At 39.0% G+C, this 24532-nt stretch overlaps 1 protein-coding gene across 4 annotated transcripts in view; it reads left to right on the forward strand.

Annotated features, from left to right (window-relative positions):
* klhl13 (kelch-like family member 13) overlaps positions 1-24532 on the forward strand; it is a 43388-nt gene that overhangs the window by 12333 nt on the left and 6523 nt on the right. For 2 of the 4 annotated variants that reach the window (XM_063486473.1, XM_063486472.1), the window contains 5 exons: positions 9290-9361; positions 16041-16182; positions 17687-17819; positions 18812-19008; positions 20225-21020. In XM_063486473.1, the coding sequence (XP_063342543.1) occupies positions 9290-9361; positions 16041-16182; positions 17687-17819; positions 18812-19008; positions 20225-21020 (1340 nt within the window). The remainder of the gene's footprint in view (positions 1-9289; positions 9362-16040; positions 16183-17686; positions 17820-18811; positions 19009-20224; positions 21021-24532) is intronic. The other 2 variants (XM_063486476.1, XM_063486474.1) reach the window with 1 other exon arrangement.

Below are 24532 nucleotides of genomic sequence, written 5' to 3' on the forward strand. Positions count from 1 at the left end.
GGCCATTTTGTAGAAAAAGAAACAGCCACCCAGGGATCATTTATTTTCATTGAAAGGCCAGAGGAGAGGCACAGGCAGTCTGGCTGGCAGAGCATCAACTGAGTTCAGTCAGGTGAAACTGTCATATCTGCGCTCATCTAACACACACATGCACACACGCATACATGCACACACCTACTCAAAGATAAGATGAAGTTGGGTGTACTTTCACCAAACAGTTCACCTCTAAGTAGGTATCTAATCTGGCAAGAATAAAAAAAAAATGCATTGCAGTAACCAAATTGAACTCCCTTATTAGGTGGATAACATCAGATTCACAGTGCTGCTGTCTGTCAGAACACAGTGCAGCGAGAGAGGAAAATCTTTTTATAATCCCAAAAATAAAACAGTGACTTGTAAAATGAAGAATAGTACAGCTTGCCTTAAAGACTGGGGAGGACGACTAGAAAAATCAGAACAGCTGTCGAGCCCCGAGAGAACATTTGGGCAAAAAAGAAAGTGTTATTTCAGGTTTAGGGACTGGATTGGAAAGTAAATCCAGCAGAGCCAACAATAGATTCCCGAAAGAAAAATCAGATTCTTGACTCTTGTCAGAGGGTCAGTCAGAGCTACTTTACTCTTTGTCACTATATTTGCACCTTGGTTTCTTTTCTTTTTCCATAAGAGCTGCAAGTTTTCTCCATTGACTCCCAGAAAAAACTCCCTCCCAAGTACATTCTGTTCTACTTGGATAGTTTTCACATTGAAAGGATGTAATTGGTTTAATGGAAGAGAGGCGATACCACATTGGGACAGTCAGGGGAATTAAAAATAGAAATAAACATTGCTGACCTATACAATTGTGGCAGGATCTACAATTAATCATGCGTCCCTTTCTAGATATTGAAAGATTAAACCTCTTTGTATGCAAAGTTATGCCTCTGCTTAATTACTGCTCTACCCAGGGCAAGTTAGTATCCCGGGTAGAGCACTGTAGTTGTTCTTTTGACTTACATACAGCAGGCCTTGCTGGGTCATGTTACCTCTAACAACGTCCTTCGGGTTGATTTAACATTTGTTACATGCTGACAGATTGTTCCACCTACGAGCAAACACTGTGGGAAGCTTTCTTGACTTAACCATTTGCAGTGTAGGCTGAAACTTTTTTCTTCTTTTTCTTTTTTTCCTGAAATTTAGTTAAAGTTCACTTTCAGTTGTATTCATGGAACCTTGACCTCAAAGTGCTCTTTTTTTTTTATAAGGTGTAATTGCAGGCTCATTAAAGCATACGGAGACTGCTAAGATTATTAGCTGCGATTGGGGCAATTATCTGGAGATCATGGATAGTTTGTCCTAGACAGAGAGAGCCCCAACCATCCACTTAAAATATCAGCGGGCCCAAAGCTTAATATTTTCCTTTGCATTCATTAGTTTTTCTGTTTTTAATTAAAACCAACAGGTTAATTACATACTATTTTAAATAAGAATCCCATTTGTGATTGCCAGCAATTAAAAGGATAACTGTTGAGTGTGTGACCAGTGCATTGTGAGTATTGATTCAGAAGGCTTCGTTTTAATTAGGGAAGTGCCAATTTTCATCTGAATCAACAGAGCAAATGCAATTTGTCTGACACATCTAGACACAGATATCTGAAAAGAACTGAGTGATCTCTTCCTTTTCTAGGGTAATTCTTGACCAAAAAGGGGGGGAACATTGTCTGCTCAATAACTTCATTAAAATCTCTGTTTTCGCTGTGAACACATTTTCTTATTGCAGTCTATCCAACAGACCCGCTGTCACAGTTTGGATGCACCGAGGTCTGTTTGATGGAAAGAGATGGTATGAGAGGAGAATTTTAAAGACTGTAACGCTTCCTCCTTTTCTCTTCCCCACTGTTTCTTGTTTTGCGGGTCTGTGTGTGTGTGGTGCAGGAAGCGAAACAAAAGCTGCACCTAGAGTTTTCAGATTAGTTGAAGAAGAAAGCGTGTTGTTGCTGAGGGAAACAGAGATGCTGAGAAATGTGCAGCAGCTAAATTGAAGCACGCGTGTGTGCGGGGATTAACACATTCGTATGTCTAGGCTGATGCTGTAGGTTTGGGTTGCATTTTCCCAGCTACAGGGCTTTTTTTTTGTTGTTTTTTTACCTGCGGCAGCACGGTGGCTTGGTGGTTAGCACTGTTGCCTCACACCAAGAAGGTTCTGAGTTGGAATTCAGTTGTCTGTCTCTCTGTGTTAGCCCTGCATCAGATTGCCGACCTGTCCGGAGTGTAATTCAACTCTCGCCCTAAGGTAGCTAGGATAGGCTCTGCCCCCCCCCCCCCCCCCCCCCTGACCTTGATAAGGATGAGTGGGAGAGAATGGATGGATAAAGGCCAAATCTGTTGAGTCTGTAAACTTGTGGTTTCTTCCCTTGATGATGATTGATGTGATGTAGTGATTGATCGTTGTACTGTACTCTTTATTTTTTTTTTCATGAATAGGAGCTGCTCAGGACATAGCATTATTGCATTGCTATTCTCAGTGATTGAGAGTGAAGCTTCACTATAGGTGTCTGTTTACTAAAGACAAATGGATTTTCCTCCTGACTCCACTCACTTAGCTTCAGAGGTGCTCACCCAGTCGTCCCTGTTTTGTTTCTCTCCGTGCACTTTGTCACCTCGTCTTGTGCCTTTCTATTTTCACGAGCGCTTTGGATTCAGCTGCTAGAGAGTGTATTGTGAGGGCACCAGCCAGACTGTAGGAGTCTTGTGATCTTTTTGTTGAGTACACACATACACACACAAGCACTCAAAGCACAGTGGATTCAGGAGGTATGTGGGCTCCTTCACTTTGACACATTTTTATCTTGTAGATTTAATCTTGAATGGATGAAATTGCAATTTTCTGCCCATCGGTCACACAAGAATACGTAAATCTGTTAAAAATGGAAAAACCAAAGTCTTTCATTTTCATAATTATTTAGGCCTTTTTAATTTGGTACTTTTGGAAGTCCCTTTGGCAGCATTTAAAGCTTTGGGCTCTTGGGTAAGTCTCTACAAGCTTTGCAAACATGAACAATTTATCCCCTTCTTCCTTATAGATCCTCTCAAGCTCTGTCAGATTGGAAGGGCAGCATCTCTCAACTGCCATCGTCAAGTCTTTCCACAGATGATGCATGAGCCGTGTTTGCCATGGATGTGTCCATGGGGGGGAGGAGGGGGGGATATCTTTTCGGTTTCTCTTTCTCTCTCGCTCTTAATAGTAATTATTTTCTCTTGTCTTAAAATAAGAGAGCTTCATTGTTAATTACAACATTACAGATGGATCAAAGCCCCTCCTCGTACTTGTCAGGACATTAGAAGCAGAGCTTCTTGCAATCTCATCCATAGGTGCCAGGATCAGCATTTCTGTACACTCTGGAGCAGGTTTTGTGTATCTATTTGACAGTTTTTTACGCAGCTCCTCGGTCACTACACTCCTGCAGTATGATGCAGCCACCCCAAGCTTTAGTAGCTTGTGATGGAAGAGTTCAGTTTTTCCATGAAACCCAAAGCTTTTCTCTCATGCTCTTGGAGTCCTTGAAAATGCCGTCTGACAAATTCCAATTGGGCTGTCAGATGTTTTTTTCCTCGAGTGGCATCTGTCTAGCCACTTTACCTTAAAAGCCTGATTGATGAAGTGCCATCAACATGGCCATCCTTCCAGCAGGTATCTCTTCAGAGGACCTATGAATCTCGCTCTGAGTGACCACTGAGTTAGACTGCCAACTTTATGAAGTGCCGAGGTGCTCCCAAACTTCTTCAATTTCATAATTATTGAGGCTGGTGTGCTCCAAGTTTTAGAAATGGCTTTCTGCCTTGTTCACTGAGAGTTACTTGGACTTCATGGTGTCTTCTTTTTCACTGACAGTAAGTGTGGATTTTGAGACCTGTGTTTCAGAAGAGATGGAAAGTATAACATTTAAGGAGAATAAGGAAGAAAAAGCTGCATGAAATTAAATTGTTGCAATTTGTAGTAAACTGTCACGTTTCAGTAGGTCTACATTATTTACAAATCATTATATTATCCTATTTACAACTATTTAACTATTTACAGCCACTTTAGTTTGTCAGAGGTGGACTCCTGTTGGATGCACATTTTCAAGGATAATAATTAAAGCCTCAGTCACACAGGCCTGGAGACTGAACACTAACCCCCAGGTAATCTCCAGGGAAAAATGTGTGTATTCCTTGACAGGTTGGTGAGTGTTTGCTGGAGGTTGCTGGCTGTTGCTAGGTGAAATTTTTTTGCAAAAAGGGTGCTACACTCAAAACCTCCTTGTGATTGCTTTGATCTTTTGGACAATGTTCTTGTCGTTTGTGATTTGCATAGAATGTGCCATTTACTTTCTGAGTTGTAATGAAACTTGAAAATGTGTAATGCAAACCAGAAATCGAGAGTGCTCACCTTCAGGGTAAAAGTTGTGCCTCACTGTTGAATCCAACAAATTTTAGAAGACACAACTTTTACTTTGAAGGTAGATTTTTTTGATCTGTGTTGTTCTTGTACAATTTCAGCACTGCTGGGTGAGTAGCTTGCAAGTGTTTGCAGAAAGGTTGTTGTCTTCCACACAAACTACATCTACAGGTAACTGTGGCAACCTGCTAGCTAACAAAGCAATCACAAAGAGGTTTTCGGTGCAGTATCCTCTTTGCGACCACTTTCACGCTAACATTTTCCTTCGACCACTCACAAACCGGTCTGAGAATGAACTTCTTTCTTCTTTCTTTTTTTTCCCTTGTAACCTCTGTTTGCCAGATGATCACTGACCACTCATCAGGTATGTGTGACTGAGACCTAAAGCAAACAGGATGCAGTTAAGTACAGTTTAAGGTGGCACAGAAAAACTTCCACTTACTTTTAAGAGGTTTCAGCTTTTACCACTGTTGTCAGTAATTAATGCATTTTAGGCGTCACACTGATGGACAGGTTGGCATTATTTACATATCAGTATCAGATATTAACTTTTTTGTATCTCTTTGTACAGGAGATAGGCTCACCCCAAAGCATGATCATATAGATTATGATGCTGTTTTTTTTCTCACCAATTTTATCTATGATTCTTTCTTTTTGCTTCTCCAACCTAAGAATAGAGATCTCTCCTTTTTTTTTCTTCTTTTTTTGTGAGTCTGCAAAGTGTGGGCAGGTATCACAGACACATCCCAATAAATCAAGTGCCTGCGGAATTGAAAAATCCCAAGTTCAGACTTTTCAAAAGACTTTTGATCCCTTCCCTGCTAGACGATATAGATGTTTCACAACTTCAAAACTGGACCTGCACTGGTAATTCCAGTCTCCAGTGTGAAAGCAGGGAATGAGTTCAGCATTCAATAAAAAATGAAATCAGACATGAAAAGCCATCTGTCGGAGGCAAAGACGTGAAACAGAATGCCTTTGATTATGCTTGAACACACCAGCCTATTTAGCTCTTCTTTTTTTTTTCCTTTCCTGTTTAGACACAATGGCTGCGCTATTTTAGTGCCCTCCACTGCCGTTATGATTGGTGCCTCCGTTTTTCTCTCCATGTCCTCATAAAGACACACTCTATTCTGTGTATTAGTTATTGATGTAATCAAGTTGTGTGGCCTCCATGATTACATTTGTACAGTAGGATTCAAAAATAATGTCAACAGCTGAACAAATGGGGAAAAAAATGCATCTGACAATAAATCTGACACGAGCACCGAGGACTGCAATGCTAACTTAGCCTTAGGAGTTACTTTGCACCAGGGTCCAGGAACTGACACAGGAAAGCCTTTTCTGATGGCACGTGTAGACACTAAGTTTTTTTGTTAACATTTATATATATGACATGCAATGCTGAATAAAAAGAAAAAGTGATCTGTTTTTGTTTTTATTACGTGTGAAAAGAATTTCTGGTGCATTACAAATTTAAAAGCATCTGTCTCCCAAAAATGTGATGTTGGTCCCACAAATGTCAAAGAACCTAAAACAGATGAGATTAATAAAGTTCCTATCGATGCAAGGCTAAACATGATGAGGCAGTAAAGCCATACTCATTAATCTTTTAAGACCCTTCTGCTGTCATTCCAGGAGAAAGCCAAGTTGACTTTAGCTTCCTGAACTGTCAGTGGTGTAAGGATGTGTTTAAGCTTTCCACTGACATGAAGGGACTGGATAGGCTGCCACCCTTTCCCTTATTACTTCTTTTCAACCCTTCAGCTTCCTCCTCTGGCTCTCTCTCTCTCTCTCTCTCTCTCTCTCTCTCTCTCTCTCGCTGCTCAAAAGTTAAACTGATGAAAATTAAGGCAACATTCCTGTTCATGCAAATCTCACTGATATTAAAGTGGATTGTATAGCATCACATACATTTATTTTGCACTTGTCGTTGTAGTTCAGGGCTCGCAAAATTTCAAAATCCCTGGTAGCCCTTCGGGCAGGCACTCGTCAGTTTTTGGTAGCCCAAAATAAATTTAAGTAGCCCGAATTTAAAAAAAAGAGGACAATTTTTTGATTGATGTTTTGTTTCCTTTACAATATTATACTTTAATGTATAATATTGTAAAGGAAACAAAACATCAGTCTAAAAATATTTAAAACACAAATTACAACCATCAACTCAAATACTTGGTTCTAATTGAACAGAAATTTCTATGAGCTTGCAAGAACTGTGTAGAACATGAATCAGTCTGTGTCAGATCCTGAATTTGAAATTTCCACTGAAATCACAGGTAAGAGGCAAGTGGAACCAAGATCTAGGACATTTGCTTTTTAAAGTTTGCAAAGACTGCTAAATTTTGCCAATGGTAGTTCACTCTTTGCAACATAGCACGCTGTTCTAAACAGCTTTTTCAGGACTTCTTGTTATGCTTGGTTTATTTTTAGTATGTTTTTTGCAATTGGTGTTTGTTCTGGGAAAGATACTGCAGACTGAGCAATAATGCATTTCTTGCATTTCTCATGGGTTCTGATGGGGTCTTTCTTAAAATGACTGGTCCCAGTAACAAAGGCGCTTGTCGACTCAGAAATCGAGGGAAACTCACAACACACCCGGCAGAACATTATGTTATTTAGCTCATCATATTCCAGCCACATAAATTCTTTTGTCCATGAAACCAAAAAAGCTGCGCTTTCCTTTTGCCTCATAGTCTGATTTGTCATAACTTTTCCGTTTTGTGGTAGGCTTTTCTTTGGCTGCCCCTTCTTCACCCGGACCTGTCTTGTTTGACTCTGCAGAACTAAAATACCTGCGTAAATCCATCTGCTTTTACACACATACTTACATAACGGTCAGCAATTCTCTGTGCAATCAACCTCTATCACATGTTTAAGCTTGCTGCAGGAGATTTCACTTGTCATGTTTGATAGTAAGCTAACGATTGATAAGACGATGCCAGAGGAATTGGTGCGCAATTAATCTGTGACTTACCAATCAGTGCTGCTGCTCTCTATACACAGTTCGCGCGATCGCAAAGTGAAAGTGAAAGCAAAAAACAAGCGCAAATTCAAACGCGATTTCAATGTGTCACATATTGACAGTGGCTCATCGATGCCGATGACATAATTACTCAGCTACATTTGTGAAAGAATGCAAAAGCATTGACATATCTTTCCTTCCTATGATAGCCCGACGGGCAGGGCGGAAATGGATTTTGGTAGCCCGACTGGAAAAATCGCTAGCCCCGGGACGTCGGGCTAGCGATTTTGCGAGCCCTGTAGTTAGAAGTACATTTTCTAGTGGTTGAAGAAAGACCTGAACAAAGGCTTTCATCTGTACCACCATTATACAGATTCTTTAACTGAATTGTTATCAATGTGCCAATGTAGTTGCTAAGGTAATTGCATTTCAAGGTACTACCTGATAGTAATTTTAACAACTTTGTCTATGCATAAAATATAGGATAGATCTCTTTATTGACTTTACAGATGATATAAATCCCTCTTTTTATCTATTACTTCACACTCAGCTTGTGAAGTGGTCAGTATTATGCATGTATTAAAATGTTTTAAAGTTAAATGAAATAAAATGGTTTTCTGAGAATATGTTAAGGCTTCTGATATAATACCAACTTCTAGGAAATAGGGGGGTTATTCTATATATGATCAAGTAACTTGTGGTGATTTTGTTTCAGCGTATTTATTGGAGAAAATGTAAAAATTTTACCTTCATGCTATATTATGAATATTATAATAGTTTTCATTACAGGCCCTCAAAGTACACATGTTAGTTATGCCTTTCTGTGTGCTCAAATTTCAGCATTTTAAAGAACTAAGGAACATCAGTTTTGTTTCTCCATTTCACGGCTGTTAGCTACATTTGCAACCGTTTACAATATGACTAAATTATAAAATTATTTTGACACAGTATGAATCACAGCCAGAAGATAAGCAAGGCATCAAAATGCAGGTTAAAAAAAGAGAGAGACGGTAGATATGCTATAATTTGTTTTGACAGCCACCTATCCCACATGGTAACGTTACCCCTTGAAGTTTAGCCAAAGTGCACTTTTTAAATTTCTTTCACATCCACGACACCAATGTTTGGTTTTCTTACTCTTTATGCAAAACCTTAAACTGATGACGTTTTGTTTTTCAAATTGATGTATCCGGTGATATTTGTTCTTAAAGTTGGTTATATGAAAAAACTTTCTGAAGTGGCTTAAAATGTGAAAAGTTTGCCCTCAATCCTGTGTACTTCAAGATTTACATAGCAAAGGCAAGATTTTGCATGGCTTTATTTAGTACATACAAGTTATTGTACAAAAAAAATAATTAAATAAATAAAAAATCAGGTGGGAGGCACTGATTTTTCATGAAATTATCCCGGCAGTGTGTGTGACAGTGTATGATAATGAGTGTTTGATAAGCAGTTTTGTATTCATCCACCCTCAGTGTTCAAAGGTTGAATGTGCTTCATGACCTGCTGAGTATTAAACTGTGAAATGAGTTTAGCATTGAACTTGTGACAGCTTTTATTGAGCATAATCTTTCATACAAACACAACACCACAATTAATACAGTGTTATATATTGCTATGTTTTAAGAAGTTCATATATGATTGTGCATATGTTATATACGTATATAATATAGAAGCTTAGTAGAATTTATTTGAATGTAATAGTACTTTTATTCAAGATCAGAGAAAAAAATATAACATAATATACATATTATTTTTGCGTTGGTCAGTGCTGCATGCACTAAAGCTTTGTATCTTCAGACTGCTCAGGGATGCAGTTAGAGATTCAAGACTCTATTCTCTGGTGTGTAAGGAAGAGCAGAACTTTTATGTGGGATGCTGTAGCTGTTGTCTTCTTTGTTTCGTTCCGGCAGCCACCAACACTCCTTTGTGGTTTGGACAACCCACTCTCTCCTCGCTGCCTGTCCGACTTACCACCTGACGGGGTAAATGTACCAGTACATTGCCTGTGCTCTGTGTCAGTGTGATTGTGACTATTGTTAAAGCCATCAGTATTTCGTGGTAATGGTGTTCCTGCTAGACATGGTCCATTATCATCTCCTTGTAAAATGTACCTTATTACCAGTTCCATTCTCTCATTGTCATCTAAAAGATGGTGCTGTATTTAATTCTTAATCATTCATATGTAACAGACCTGTAGTAATATAGCTAGATCTCATATTTCTAGTTTTCCTTACCTCCTGTGGTGGTAGAGGTCTCCGTGTTTTTGTGCTCATTTTGTCTGTTTATGTATCCTCATTGGTCCTCCTACCAGCTCCTCAGTTCAGCATGTGAAAGGAATAACAATTAGATTCACCCTGACCTTCTCTTAATGTTTATCCATCATATATCCCAAATGTCTTTGGCCTAATCGTTTGAGTCTTTACAAAAAAGTCTACACAGGAATGTTAGTGTGCTGAAGTCTTTGTGGTGTGTTAAAGTGCAAAGATGTGAAGCGATGTGAGGTGACAGAAAAGCCTGCCTGATGAAGCTTTTTGTGAGTTCGAGGTCAGCTCGGCTTATCAGAGCCTAAAGTTTCTCTGTGAAGAAAAGAGGAGAAAGTTTTCCACCCACAACTCCTAAGCTAACTTTTTAAAAAAAAATTTATTAGCACGAATAATGAGTCTAAAGATGAACAATAATGACTTTTAAACCAGATTAGGCAGCAAAAGCATTCAGTGACATTTTTATAGTATAGCAAGTTGAAACCCTTTTTTTTCACGCCCAACTGATCCAAAGTAATTGTGCCTCACATCATTAATAATTCTGCATTTCCAGCCTTGTGTGCAGTTTTCCTTCACGGCAAAAAGATTCAGCATCTATAATTGTTGGTAAAGTTAATTACTGTGCAACAGTTACTATAAAAATAATTACTGAAAGATGGCTATTTACATTTCACACTAATGTACATCAAAAACATTACAATACCCAAGCAGACATTTAATTTCCATTCTGTGTTTGCAGACTAATGAATCTCTGCTCGCTTACATACTTTATTTGCTCACAGACTAAAGCATAACAATAGCAGCAATCAGGCCAATAATGAGCATTTTATTTTACTTAGTTAATGGTGTAGATCTTTTTTAAGTGACCATTTGATTTGTTGGGTCTTTAGTTGTGGAGTTCAGTAATTATTATGCATTTCTGAGTTTCTTTAATATGTGCAATGTTAACGATTTAATGATTCAACATTTACTTATTCTGAAACCTAAAGGCAAAAATGCTGTATGTGTTTAAATGGCATTTTATTTCAAATGGCGAATCCTTTTTTTTAAATTGTAACTGAGGAGAGTGATCTTCCCTTTTTTATTATCATTTCAATCTTGATCTTTGTCAAAACCATCAAAACTACTGCAGCCACTTGGGCTGTTCCCATTTGATCTGCATAACCTGCTACAAAAAACATCGCAATCAATTTTTAGGAGCAAGATCTGATTTCAGCAGTCTTTAACGTTGACAAAATGGTTTATGGCCAGTGAAAGTAGACCAGTTCTGTCACATTGCTTGAGGTCAGTTATTCAGGCCAAATGCGCGGTATTGAAGGTGATTCACCAGCCTGCAGCCTGTGATGTTTTTAAAAATAAAGACACTGTTTTAAAAAACGATGCATGTTGCACTTGTTTCCAGCAATGGTACAGTTTTTTTTTGTTTTTTTTAAAAAACCTGATTAACAGTCATGTGGACTCAGTCATGTGCAGTCCTGTGAAAAACCAACTAAACAGTCTTTGCACAGTTCTGTAAATGCTGCATAAGGTTTTAAGTGAGACTCTGCAAGCTGATCCCTTATAGTTATGGTTCTCTCTGTTCTTGACTAATAATGGTAAGAATATAATTTTTATAGTGAAGTCCTTTGCTGCACCATCCAGTTTTTAATGCAGATCTTACCTTTGCTGAGAGGTTTTTTTTCTTTTCTTTTTTTTTTCAATTTTGGGTTAACTATTGTGAAAAAGGAGACCTAGTTGAGTTACACATCACAAGAAAATAGTCTCTAAAAAGTAAAAAAAAACCCAAACAAACAAAAAAAAAAACCAAGTAGTCCCCCCATAGGGACTGCTTAAGAGGGTAAGTAGCAACAAGATACTGTTAATCAAACGTACTCAATTAACGGATAATGAGCCTCTGTGAGTATCTGTATAATAACAGAAAATTTGGCAGTTTTCTGTACAAAAGCTCAAATCTTCCCAGTAGACCTCCCAGCAAATTTACCCCAAAGTCAGACTTTGCAGTGCTCAGAGATTTTTGCAGAAACCCCAAGAGCTGCTTGTCTGACTCAATTAGTATGTTTAGTGTTAAAGTTTGTGATGGTACAATTAGAAAAAGAATGGCAAATGGACTGGAACTCGTTTAGAGTTTTTCTGCTACAACTCTCATTCACCCAATCACCTATACATTGTTACAGTGTCTTTATCTATACCTAATCACTATTGTATCAATTTACACATGTACACTGTGATGGATGGATCAGGGGCAATTTGAGCTTCAATATCTTTCCCAAGGATACTTGGGAAACCACAAGCGCTCTGGAGCTGACCATTCAGCAGAAACTGGCTTCCACATAAGAAAAATAGGAGAACACTAGTATTGTTTTAACATGCATTAGATGTATAATCTGTACCAATATCAAAGCAAACTTTGATAGAAGCAGGTGTGAATAATTATTTCTGCCATTTAGCATTCATTACATCCTCTCTGTGAATTGCATCTGTTTTCCCCTTAGCCCACCCATCCATTTTCTTCTGCTTATCCAATTCAGGGTGATGGGGGTGGTTGGAGCCTATTATAGCTGCCATATGGCGAGAGGCTGGGTACAGCCTGGACAGGTCACCAGGGCTAACACAGAGACACAGACAGCCACACACACCTGTGGGCAATTTAGAATCACCAGTTAACCTAACCCTACTAATTGCATGTCTGTGGACTGTGGGAGGAAGCCAGAGAGAATCCATGCAGACACGGGGAGATGATACAAATAGATGGCGGATTTAAAAACCCGAGTTCTCCCCTGTTCTTTTTCTTTACCCCCACAAAAGAGATGTCATCAAAGTGTGTTTTTTTTTTCATGACATGTTCAGTGTCATGAAGAATTAGAATCACAGCAAAACACCTAGCTTTAACTATCTCGTTTCTTCTAATCAGATGTACCATGTTGTGCTACCAAATCTTTATGTAACAGATGAACACACCATCACACCTGATTACTCCTATAATAGACCTGCATCAAAAGCTTTAATGGATGTACAATTTACATAAGCAATGTTCTGCCTACTTATTACTGATGTACATAACGTTATATGAGATCAGTCTTAAAATAGATATGCATGTAATGCAGACGGAGGCAAGTGTTATATTCCCAACTTACTTTACCAGCTGGGACTATGTTTTCTTTATTTATGAAAAAACCAGACATGTTAGAGAAGATGAGGAAATCTGAAGACTAGATGATTGGTTATTAGACTGAGCAGCTCACTTTTTGCTGTGATCAGAGTTGCTATATGAATATTGCTGCTAAGTAGAAAACAGACATATTTAGGAGACTCTCAATATCAAGAGCGTTCTTTAATTATTCATTGTGGGTGTGTAGTTTTCCGTATACTTAAAAAGAATAACTGTACACCCTCCCCTGTGTTCTATTTTTTATCTATCTGTTATTGGGACAGGCATAAACTGTTTTTCAGTTTAAGTGTGAAGCAAGTTTAAAATATTACCTCCACCTAAATATGCCCCATTAACTTAATTTCATAAATATGAAAGAAGAGCGTGACACTCAGCGGCTCACCCAGCCTTTTTATTAACATGTAAAAGCTATGTTTTATTCAGTGATGTTGAATAACAGCCCTTCAAAGCACAGGGAACATTTACTCACAAATGGGAAAACCACTCCACTACCCACAAAAAATAAATAAATAAAATAAAAAAAAATCAAGCGCTCAGCCAGACAAGAACTTCAAATTACTTCCATTAGTCTCGTATATCTGACAAGCGCTGCCTGCTCATGGGGTCTGTTTGAAGACGCAAATTCACTTCTATGCTGAGCTAGACATTTTTGTGGGGTGAAAAAAAAAGGAATTCTAACCAGGCCAGTATTCGTCTGAAAATTAACACTGTTTGAGGCCCCAATTGCACATTAATTGCTGTTTATGTCATCTCAATATAGTGTATGGAGAATAGAAATAATATTTTAGGCCTAGTTTTCATTCTGTGTTAGAAATACAGATCTTTAATTGGCTACTGTGGACGCAGACTTGGCAAAGAAAGTTTTGTTTCTTTCCCATTAAAACAACTGCCCTTATTCAATCACATCATTGTTTTTATTGTCGGACTGTCATCATGTTCTTGCTTTTCTAGAAATGCAAGACAGGTGTTTCCGATTCTTTTGTGAACTGTTAACGCCAAGGTCAGCTGTTTTTTGTTTTGTTTTTGTGTTTGTTTTGTTTTTGGTACTTGGAGTAGTAAAGCAATCCAAATGATTTGCTTATGATATACACTATAGAGCTGTGTTGCTTGATAGCAAATGTTAGTATTGTTCTTCTTTTGATCCACAGCTCTTGTACCCAAATGAGCTTCATTCTCTAATGTCAGTTTTGTCTGAACAAAATGTACTCGTATCCCGAGAGTATCTGCCTTGGGGATCTGAGTCACACTTGCCGTCTTTCCATGTTCACCCTCTATGGAGCAGTTAGGGACTTTACACCCTATTACATCACATGTCGAGGTCGTAGTTGTATCTGAATTTTCATCCTTTTACACATTTATAGATTATGACAAAATGCTAAATTATCGTGCTCCCATGGCGCTGATTTTTTTCTCACAGACGGCTGCTGCAAGATTTCCCAGAGGACTCTTACTGTGTAGGATCCACGAAAGGATAAATGGCTCAGACATTATGCAAAACAACAACAAAAAAGCCCCAAAACTTTCATTTGCTTCAATCATCATTAGCACTATTTTGTATCCTATTTTTTTCCCTCCCTAAGCTCTGAAACTTGAGAAATAATAACTGGACATGTAATATGCTTTCACTATTAGTCACATTATTTCTATTTAATGATCTTTTTCAGTGCTGTGCAGCTCATTTGAATTCATTAGAAGCTTTCTTCTTTTCATTTCCTCATTAAATTTCAAGAGATGATGCATTACATAGCTGTGATACCCATCAGCATCCAGCTTGAGTCAAAAAACAGCTAAAGTGTCACTAAGTCTACATCGGGCGGTATTCTTGTTTGTTTATCACTTAGCCATTGCAGTTAGCTCATTTTTTGTGCACTGCAGAAAAATCCTTCAATGTCAACTTGAAGCCAGGCGCTTCACTTTCACCTTCACACTTACTTTTTCAAATATTTTGGTGTAATAATGTGTTTTGTGACTCTCCGTGGCCTCCAGAGGTTTCAGTGTTTGTAAGAAATGTGCAATACTAAAAAGCCTTGCATGAAGAAAAGAAGAGGGGAGTGGAAGGAAGGTGAGCTGCTGCTGAATGTATCGGAAGACAGGATGCAGTTGTCAGTGGCGAATCCATTTGCAAACTTTATGTCCGTGTGTATTGCACTGAGATGTATATTCTTGCCATTTTAACATGATGGAGGCTCTAGATGGAAGGTGGTAGAGGTTGTCCAGAATGAAATCTATTCATCATCCAGGGACAATTCAGGGAGCTTCTCTTCATAATTTAAATATTTACTGTGTACTGTGGGAAATGGTGTATGTCTCCATTTATATAGTGATATTATCCTGTCTGTGTCTTGTTCACAAGCACACACTGGTGGCAGGAATCTACCAGGCACAGTGCTTTCCTGACCACTGGGACCAATTAGGAGTTTAGCCTCTTGTCCAAGGTCACTTTGACAGGTGGAGAGAAGGAGCTTGGGATTGAACCGTTATACCACATCCACCTAAGTGGAAATCCTCAGTTCTGGCAAAAGGGCTTGTATACTGTGGCTACAGCAAATATCCACATCACATTTCATGTAAATTCAAAGTTTTTGACCTCATAGTGGCATTAGGGCAGAGGTCATTTTGGCACCGTGTTGAATATTCATGCCAGATCCTGCTGCTGTTAGTGCTGGTGGTGTGGCACAGACATATGTGCCTATAACTTGTTCATCTATACAACTAAAGTGGACAATGAAGGCTGTAAATATGACATTGGGATTTCAAAGCTTATTTTTTTTTCCACAGAATGTTTAGTGCATATTATTGCATGTTCATTCAAGTGCTAATTAATTAGTTAGAATGGATGCAATGTCAGCCTTGGGTATTTCACAATGTTTTACTTATACTATGGAGAAACATTTCTTGCATATTAGTATATTCTCATGGAATTCATGAGCAGCTTTTTAAGATTCAGGAGTGGCCTAGAGCTGGAGTCTGGTTGGTTAGAGCTTTGGGAAGATCATTGTACCTTGTTCACTTCCTTTGCCACAATTTCCCCCGCTGATTCAGTCTTGCAGTTCTACAAGTTTTAGGTGACAGTCTAACAATTAAGCTACCACCGCCCAAAATGTCCTTAAGCAGTGTCACTTTGAAAATGCATCTGTCCTACTTTCCAGAAGCTAAAATTAGAGGGAAATGTGCATTTGCTACCCGTTTGAAGTAAAAAAAAAGAAAAACTTATTTCCTTTTTCCTATTAGATCCCTCGTGGAGGACGACGACGCTCACATGAAAGTTGCTCTGGGCTATGGTGATATGGGCATCTCTGCTCACCTTCAGGCATCAAAGACTGGAAACACTCGATTTTTCACAAGCAACACGCACAGCTCAGTGGTTCTTCAGGTGAGAGTGCAGAAACATAGAGAAAACAAAGTGTAGAGTCAGATATCACCTTCGTCTGATAATAACATTAATGTTTGGCCTTACCATTTCCTTGGCGATCTCGTGAGTAGTTTCTATAGCTTTGCTCACAGGTGTTTGCAGATTGCAGGCCAGCAAGATGTTGAATATTTGTTTTAATTGGATTTCTTTGAAGATTAAAAACTGGTAACATTGCGGTATCACACAACATAAGGGAATTGATACCATGGATTACTGGGCACAGTTTAATATCTCGTCTTGTGTTTCAGTAATAATCCAAAACAGTTGGGATTTGGTGTCTATGTAATTTGATGTAAGGGGTGAGCGCAACCTGATTTACTGTTGATGAAAAATATAACGAAAGCTCACTCATCTTGTACATATATACCCCCCCCCCCCCCCCCCCCCCCCCCCCAATAGTCAGGAAGCTGCATGAATGTTACAGTTGGTGGCAGCTTTAGCATGTCACCGCTGATTGGTGCAAAGTGAAGATCACCCTAAAGTTGTGCTAGTGAGTGCTGGCATCATGCTGTTTGCTGCAACAGCAATAACTGTCCTTCGTCATCGGCTCTCACTGAAAATGAATGGCCGTTGGCTGCTTTTGCAGCTCATTAATCTTTTGCTGCCACAGCACAGTAAGGGAATGCTAATGATTTTTCTAGCCTGATGTGATCGTACACTCTGATTATAGAATCTGTTAGTCTCAATTAGGTGGTGCATTTGGAAGCATCCACCAAAAAACCCGCCCACTGATTATTGCAGGGGTTGTTTTAGAGTCTGTATGTGTTATACAGGTTTTTGTTTTTTTGTTTTTTTTTTAAATTCAATTTAGTTTTATTAAATAGCGCCAAATCACAGTAACTGTTGCCTCAAGGCGGTTTTTGGCTTGCACATTATTAGTGCACCCTGCCATAACCATAATCAGAAGAACAGTCAGCTGGTAGGTTGTGAAATCAGGCGTTGGGTGAATAAGTGCAATATCCACTTATGAATTAAAGTGTGTTTGCCCATGTTTAGTGTAGGTAATGCCTTTTAGCTGTAACTTTGCATCAGGTTTTTATGCCAACAAGAGAAAAAAATCCCTGTAATTCTGAACATGTCACTTTGAACCAGTTGTGCGTAAGAAAGCCAAGAAAATATGAAGGCAACAATCAGTCGGTCAGCTCCAGCTCAAGACTAGAGCGCTGTCACATATCATTTCAGGTCCATGAGCTCATGTCTGACAGGCCGTTGCTGACGGCATTTTGTTTTTATCCTCACTGAACCACACAAGTTCATTGTGTTGAGCCCTAAAGCACTGACTGCTTTTTCCTTTTTTGGCAGCAGCCATATTTGAAAGTTTTAGTAATGGTGTTTTTCATCTGGCTTTGTCTAAGCCGAGATCTTCTTCTTGGGAGTAAAATCAGAGCAGTTCAGGTGCTCTAAGCTCAGGGTCAGAAACAAACCTCTCTCTCTTTCATGTTTTTTTTTCTTTTTTCTTTTTAAGGGATTTGACCAGCTGAGGATAGAGGGATTGCTCTGTGATGTCACATTGGTGGCTGGCGACTGTGATGAAGCTTTCCCTGTGCACCGTGCAATGATGGCCTCCTCCTCCGACTATTTCAAAGCCATGTTCACAGGTTGGTCTACAAGCCCTTACTCCAGCCAAACCATGATGTAGAATTTTGTGATATTTGTGACAGTGGCACAGGCATTTAAGTACTCTATATCTCTGTATTTTCCACTAAATTGCTTTCTTTTCATGAGCATTTCTGTTTCTACACAGTGGCAGTCATGTTGCTAGAATTTTGCATTGTGAATAAATTACTCAAATTGACCTTGTGCCCTCATCCCTCCAGTACTGAGCATATATTCATGTTATAAAACCAGCTTGTTTGAGCCATTGTTATGCATTCATGTTCATGGTCATTTGTGCTCGCAATGAATATAAATGACCTACTTGCCTGTTTCATCTCCTTCGTGCACTGTATGCAGAGGCAGAAGAACCTTGAGCTCTTTTTAAGTACATAGAGAGTGTTTGTGTGGTATTTTCAGGAATAACAGACTGCAAAAATTTTCTTCATTCACTTTCGGATAACAAAGATATCTGGGTAATTAAACTGAAAGCTTTTAATCTGACGCGGGGAAAACGAGTAGCACAGATGTTGTCAGAGAACGCAACCTTACTGCACTGAATTTGTCTTGTATTAAACTGTAGGTGTTTACTTTCATGACTCAAGCTTTGATGGGCAACTTGTCATCAAGCAACATCACCTTCTATATGATGAGCAGTGCACATGAATTTCTTTTTCTTTGTTTGGTCCAGATTAGCTTGTGAAATATAACAGAACAGAGGAAAAGCTTTTTGTTTAAGTTAGAGTTAGCTTATTAGTGAAAAGGGAATGCTCTGAGTGTAAATGTTGAACAAAAGTGCTCCCTTATGCTTACTATTCTTAGTGACATAAGTCATTTGACTGTAAAAACATTGGTATTGACATTTGCATCTACGTGACGTGTGCACATATTAGCTTTTATTCTTTTGAATCCGAAAAACTATCTGAATTGAACCATATAAAGATACTATATGTTCAATACTATAGTTTCTTCTTTCCCTTACTCTCCTCTGGTGCAGGTGGAATGAAAGAACAGGATTTAATGTGTATCAAGCTGCATGGAGTAAACCGAATAGGCCTCAAGAAGATTATTGACTTTATCTACACGGCAAAGTTGTCACTCAACATGGAGAATCTGCAAGACACACTTGAGGCAGCCAGCTTCTTACAAATCCTTCCAGTGCTGGACTTTTGCAAGGTCTTTCTCATCTCTGGGGTAAGGAAATACTCACAAAAGCTGCGTTTTTACAGCTATCCTGCAGTTTTTGAGTTAGCTTATTGTCTGAATTAACTGGATATAAAATTTGAAACCTTTTTTTTTCATAAACATTGTGTCATTTTAAACAAATTCCATCTAATCCACAAGTACAAACTGTAATAGTTGCACACTCTTACTATTTGCACATCCTCTGCAGAGAAAATAGCAAAGTACAGTATGACAAGAGGGCCACCTCAATGTCAAACACATATATTCAATTTGTGTAATGTACTTGGATATTTATGATTTCAAATTATTGTATCTATTAGAACTGTTTTGTTATATTTTCTAACTTTATAATTTAATATCATTTAGTTACTATTCTTGGTGTCTTTGATTGACTGAGACCACATCATTTCATCAGGGATTAAAAAAGTATCTTGATTCTGAATATTTTGGATTTGAACTGGTGGGAAAGTTGTGAGAGCATGCCTGTGAGCCAGGGGAAGAGCAAAAAACCAAAGACTTATTTTAAATGAAGAAAAAGTAGGTTTGAAGAATAATTTTGTTTACGGGTTGTGCTTGTTGTACAGAGTCAAGAGAAATCAGCTTTTAATTATAATTTCAACTGTTAATATGTGTGCCTGCTTTCATTAGCTAAAGTTATCAAGCAGTGACTATCTATTAGTGCTGACAGCAAAGTGTTTAAAAATGTATATGAGCAGTTATTAGTGTTTACAGAGTGTATGTACTTGTTTTTTCTTTAATGCAGTGCAGCAATCTGTTTTTACTGATAAATTTATCAAGGTGTATTAAAGCTGGTTTTCTTGCCAACTGTCTGAAAACCCACATTTTTTACATTTAAAGTGATATAAAATGGACAAAAGCAGCAGAGTCAGTTGACATCTGCTGTGTGTTAAATTGCTAAAGCACTGATTCTTTGTAATGAGACTTCTTTCCCTTGAGTTGAGCATTAGTCAATATGATAGCATATTCTTTCATTTATGTTTCATTCACTGGGACTTGAAACTAGCAAAAGGCTCGTAAATTCACAGAGCAAAGGTCTGAGGACATTTTTCCATAGATTTCTATACAACTAAAAGAATGACCCATTGTAGGCCAAGAGTTTGTTTTACTTTCCAAGGGCTGTAAGCTACATCCATCCTTTTCTGTTCATGCTTACTTGCAGCGTTCCAAGATTTTTTACTTGGTTTTTTTTTTTTTTTTTGTCAAGGTTTCTCTGGACAACTGTGTAGAAGTGGGACGCATTGCTAACACATACAACCTCACAGAGGTGGATAAATACGTCAACAATTTCATCCTGAAGAACTTTCCCTCACTGCTGGGCACGGGGGAGTTTGTCAAGCTACCATTTGAACGCTTGGCTTTTGTACTGTCCAGTAACAGCTTAAAACACTGCACTGAGTTGGACCTGTTCAAGGCGGCTTGCCGCTGGCTACGCTTTGAAGACAGCCGTATGGACTATGCCCCAAAGCTCATGAAGAATATCCGCTTTCCTCTCATGAACCCGCAGGATCTCATCAATCACGTGCAGACTGTGGACTTTATGCGTACGGACAACACCTGTGTCAACCTTCTACTGGAAGCTAGCAACTACCAAATGATGCCCTACATGCAGCCAGTTATGCAGTCAGAACGGACAGCCATCCGCTCAGACAGTGCCCACCTGGTCACTCTGGGTGGTGTTCTGCGCCAGCAGCTTGTTGTGAGCAAGGAGCTGCGTCTCTTTGATGAGAGGGCTCACGAATGGAAGGCGCTGGCGCCCATGGACGCACCTCGTTACCAACACGGCATTGCGGTCATCGGCAACTTTCTCTATGTTGTGGGTGGCCAAAGCAACTACGACACCAAAGGCAAAACAGCAGTGGACACGGTGTTCCGATATGACCCTCGCTACAACAAATGGATCCAGGTGGCATGCCTTAATGAGAAACGTACCTTCTTCCACCTCAGTGCACTCAAGGGACACCTCTACGCTGTCGGTGGAAGGAATGCTGCAGGGGAGCTTGGTGAGTTTATTTCCCCCACTTGTTTGTTTTTGTTTCCTTTTAAGCAACAACAGGGGCCTTTAATTAATATTGTATGAGATTTTACACTTTTAGTAAGAGAGAGCAGTGTGAGAAAGAATGAGCGCTTTAATAAGGCTGCAAGCATACCGACGCCAAGTAATCAAGAGCCGTGCATACACATCATTTGCTGTTTCAACATGTCGCACACATAATGTGTGTGTAATTTAATAAAATTTAGAGGATGGGCACATTATCACAAACACCCTCCCAATCGAATGTAATCCATTACAAAAGCATTTCAGCACATGCAGAATCAATTTCAGTCATCGCAGCCTCAGAGAAGTGTCATGGATTTTGATGAGGTGTTGTTTAGGGTGTCATAATATATCATGAATAAAATAAGTTTAGATTTTTTTCTCTCTCCGTGTAATAAATTGCAGTGCAATACAACAAAGCCACAGCCTACACTGATGCAATCTTAACAAAGTCACAGTGTTTCTATTTGTTCAGAGCTGTGGTAGGTACATAATATTGAACTGTAGGTGATGAGATACAGCTGAAGCTGGCACACAAACTGTGCCTGCAGGGAGGATTAAATAAAGAGGTGGATACATGTTGCCTGTGGCGTTTTCAGTGATTAAAAAAGGAGAAAAAAAAAAAAGCGGGTCATATCAGATCAACTTGTATCAGTAATCTGATGCTTTTACAAGCTTTTTGGTTCACATTTCATCCCTCTGGTGGAAAGGCAAAAGCCAACAGATGTATTTATACATTTATATCTAGTCTTTGTAATTTGGTTGTTGATGCTGAGTAACCAATCTGCAATCTCTGCACCAACTGTAGACCACAGAGAGGTGCCACCCAGTACTTAAATTCAGCTCTGTAGCTGCAGTGGACAGAGAGAGGCTACTGTGGAAGCAGTCTGGGTTATAATTAGACCAAAAAACACAGCACCAGTTCACTGTCAGTCTACACAGCTGCCTCTTCCTTCTTTACGTTTCACTGCCCTTTAACTGCATGCGGTTAGGCCTCCATGTTTTTCTGGATGTGCCCCTTTTATTATATTTGTTTGCTCTGGGTAGATCACGAGGGTGTGGTTTTTCTGTTACGTCAGAAATGCCTAGATTTTAAAAGAAAAGCTTCACGACATAGAAACGAATATTTCGAGTGTTGCATGGATTTTAGTTTTGTGCTGCTTTTATATTTTCCAAAGGATGTAACAAAGATGCACGTAAAAGAGGGTTGTCACTTACTAATTCTAGTTCACCATATTGTAAACCCTTTTATAGCTCTTGCACAATAACAGCTCAGTCTTTTAATATAAAAATAAGACTGCTTTAGGCACCTATATATGCTTTAATTGAAAAAGAAGCAAAATGTACAGGTCTCGCTGTATGTCACCACAAGCTGCCAGTTTTTAAAATTATTATTCTATTTTCTATTTCTATTGTTGTGGTGAAGAACTTGTAGAAAGAAAAAAAATCCATGCTAATTACAAATGTGACCTTTCCAGCTTACAGAAGAAAATCGTACATTGAGTACATTTCAAGGTTTAAATGCAATTTATAATTTCTTTATTAAAAAGTTGCTTGTGATGAATTCCATTTTCAGCAACTTTGCAGTTTAGATACGGGCAGCACAATTGTGCTTTTTCCATTGAATTGGTGTGAGAGTTTGTATACTGCTGAAGGTCACTTTGATAATAGTTGTTGAGCAAGCAGACCTAGGTATTCACTGATTTCCTTGGTGAGACTTGTCCAGCTGGTCCAGAGATGACTCAGAATCCTTGTGAGGGAACAAAAAAACCAAAAACAAACTGCCTATAAATCTGTTAATTATAGAAGATGACCAACAACCACAAGATAACTTTCAGTTGCAAGAAAAAGTTTGTGAACTACATTGGATTACCAGGATTTCTAAACTTATTGATGATACATTTAAATTTGTTCTGACTCATTTATGAAGAAACACAATGTGAGTGAACTAATAACACAATGGTTTAATCATTTACAGTGCAGGCTGGAAAAGAACGGCTCCTGAGCTGAGTAACTAACAGGAGCTCCTCTATAACCTCATATTCTTCAGTGGCTTATGAGCCTTGTAAAATGAGGAGGAATTTTGAAGGACTGCACTAAACAAAAATCTTTATCTATTTCTAAAATGATATGATTGAACAAAACTCACAAGCTTATACTATTCAGACTGTAAAAACTGTTGTGACACTGATTTTCTTGTGAGCTTGGGTTTATTGTCTTCTGTCATCACCGAGTGTTCTCAAAGCTTCAGGGAATGCACTGCTGCCCTGAAAATTTCTTCATTGAAATTTAGCCCTGCGACAGACTGGCGACCTGTCCAGGGTGTACCCCGCCTCTCGCCCTAAGACAGCTGGGATAGGCTCCAGCCCCCCCGCCACCCTGAAAAAGGATAAGCGGAAGCGAATGGATGGATGGATGGATGGATGGAAATTTTGAATTCATTCTTCCCTACACTATTGTAAGGCACCCAGGCCTGAGGTAGCAAAGCATCCCTGAATAATGATACTCCCTCCACTATGCCTTACAGCTTTGGTGTTAGTTTCAGGAATGAAAAGTGTTTAAGCAGGTTGTAGAGATTCCTGCAGGCATTTTGCAGGTAACGTTGGGCTCATTTCCACCGTTTCTATTGGGATGTACTCTGTATTTAAGTGTGTTTGTGCTTAACTGTCTCAGTTGTAATTTTTGCAGCTAGCTGCTTCTGGAAAGTGGAGCAACAGTCCTGATTGTTCAGAATTTGTCCTCACTCATGTCTTTAGAAATACCTGTGTAGCCTTTCCCAGCTCAGTTTACTCCTGTAGCACTCTTCTGAGGTTCTGCGAAAGTTGATTGAAGCATGTTTATGGGGATGGGCTCATCGACAACCTACATTTCCAGACTCCGTAATTGGAGCACCTCACTTCAAATACTTTCTGCAACAAGTTCAATCCAGAAATGTAGAAAACTGGATCCCAGATATAGTGAACGCAGAAATGATGAAACAGATCAGCCACTGGTGAAACCAATTTTATTTGCCAGGAAGCCTGGAGCAAGTCAACAGGGGAATTATGGGACTGTAACCCATAATAAATGGAGAAATTCTGGTAATTCTTAGTAGTTCACAAATCTTTGTCATAAATGTTAACAAGCTCTAGTGAAATGGAAACCTGTGATTCTGCATTGTTAAATTGTGGTGTTTGATGTGAAGGTAAATCATTACCTGTTTTTCAAACCCTTCTCCATCAATGCAGTGATCATACATGTTGATGGACCCTGACTGGCTGGCTGGTTTTGGGGTTCGCAGCCAGCAATTATCAGCCTGTGAGCATCCGATATGAACCCTAAGGTCCCCTTTCTGATTTCTCTGATATTTTATAGAACCATCCTCAGACACCTTAAGATGAAAGCTCGAACAATCTCACTATTTCCTGCACAGTCAGTGCATTCAGAGCTGGTGGGGATGTGTACTCTGTATTTAAATCCTTGTTTTAGCTCCCACGC

The sequence above is a fragment of the Pelmatolapia mariae genome, linkage group LG10_11, assembly GCF_036321145.2.
Source record: "Pelmatolapia mariae isolate MD_Pm_ZW linkage group LG10_11, Pm_UMD_F_2, whole genome shotgun sequence".
NCBI classification, from domain to species: Eukaryota; Metazoa; Chordata; class Actinopteri; order Cichliformes; family Cichlidae; genus Pelmatolapia; species Pelmatolapia mariae.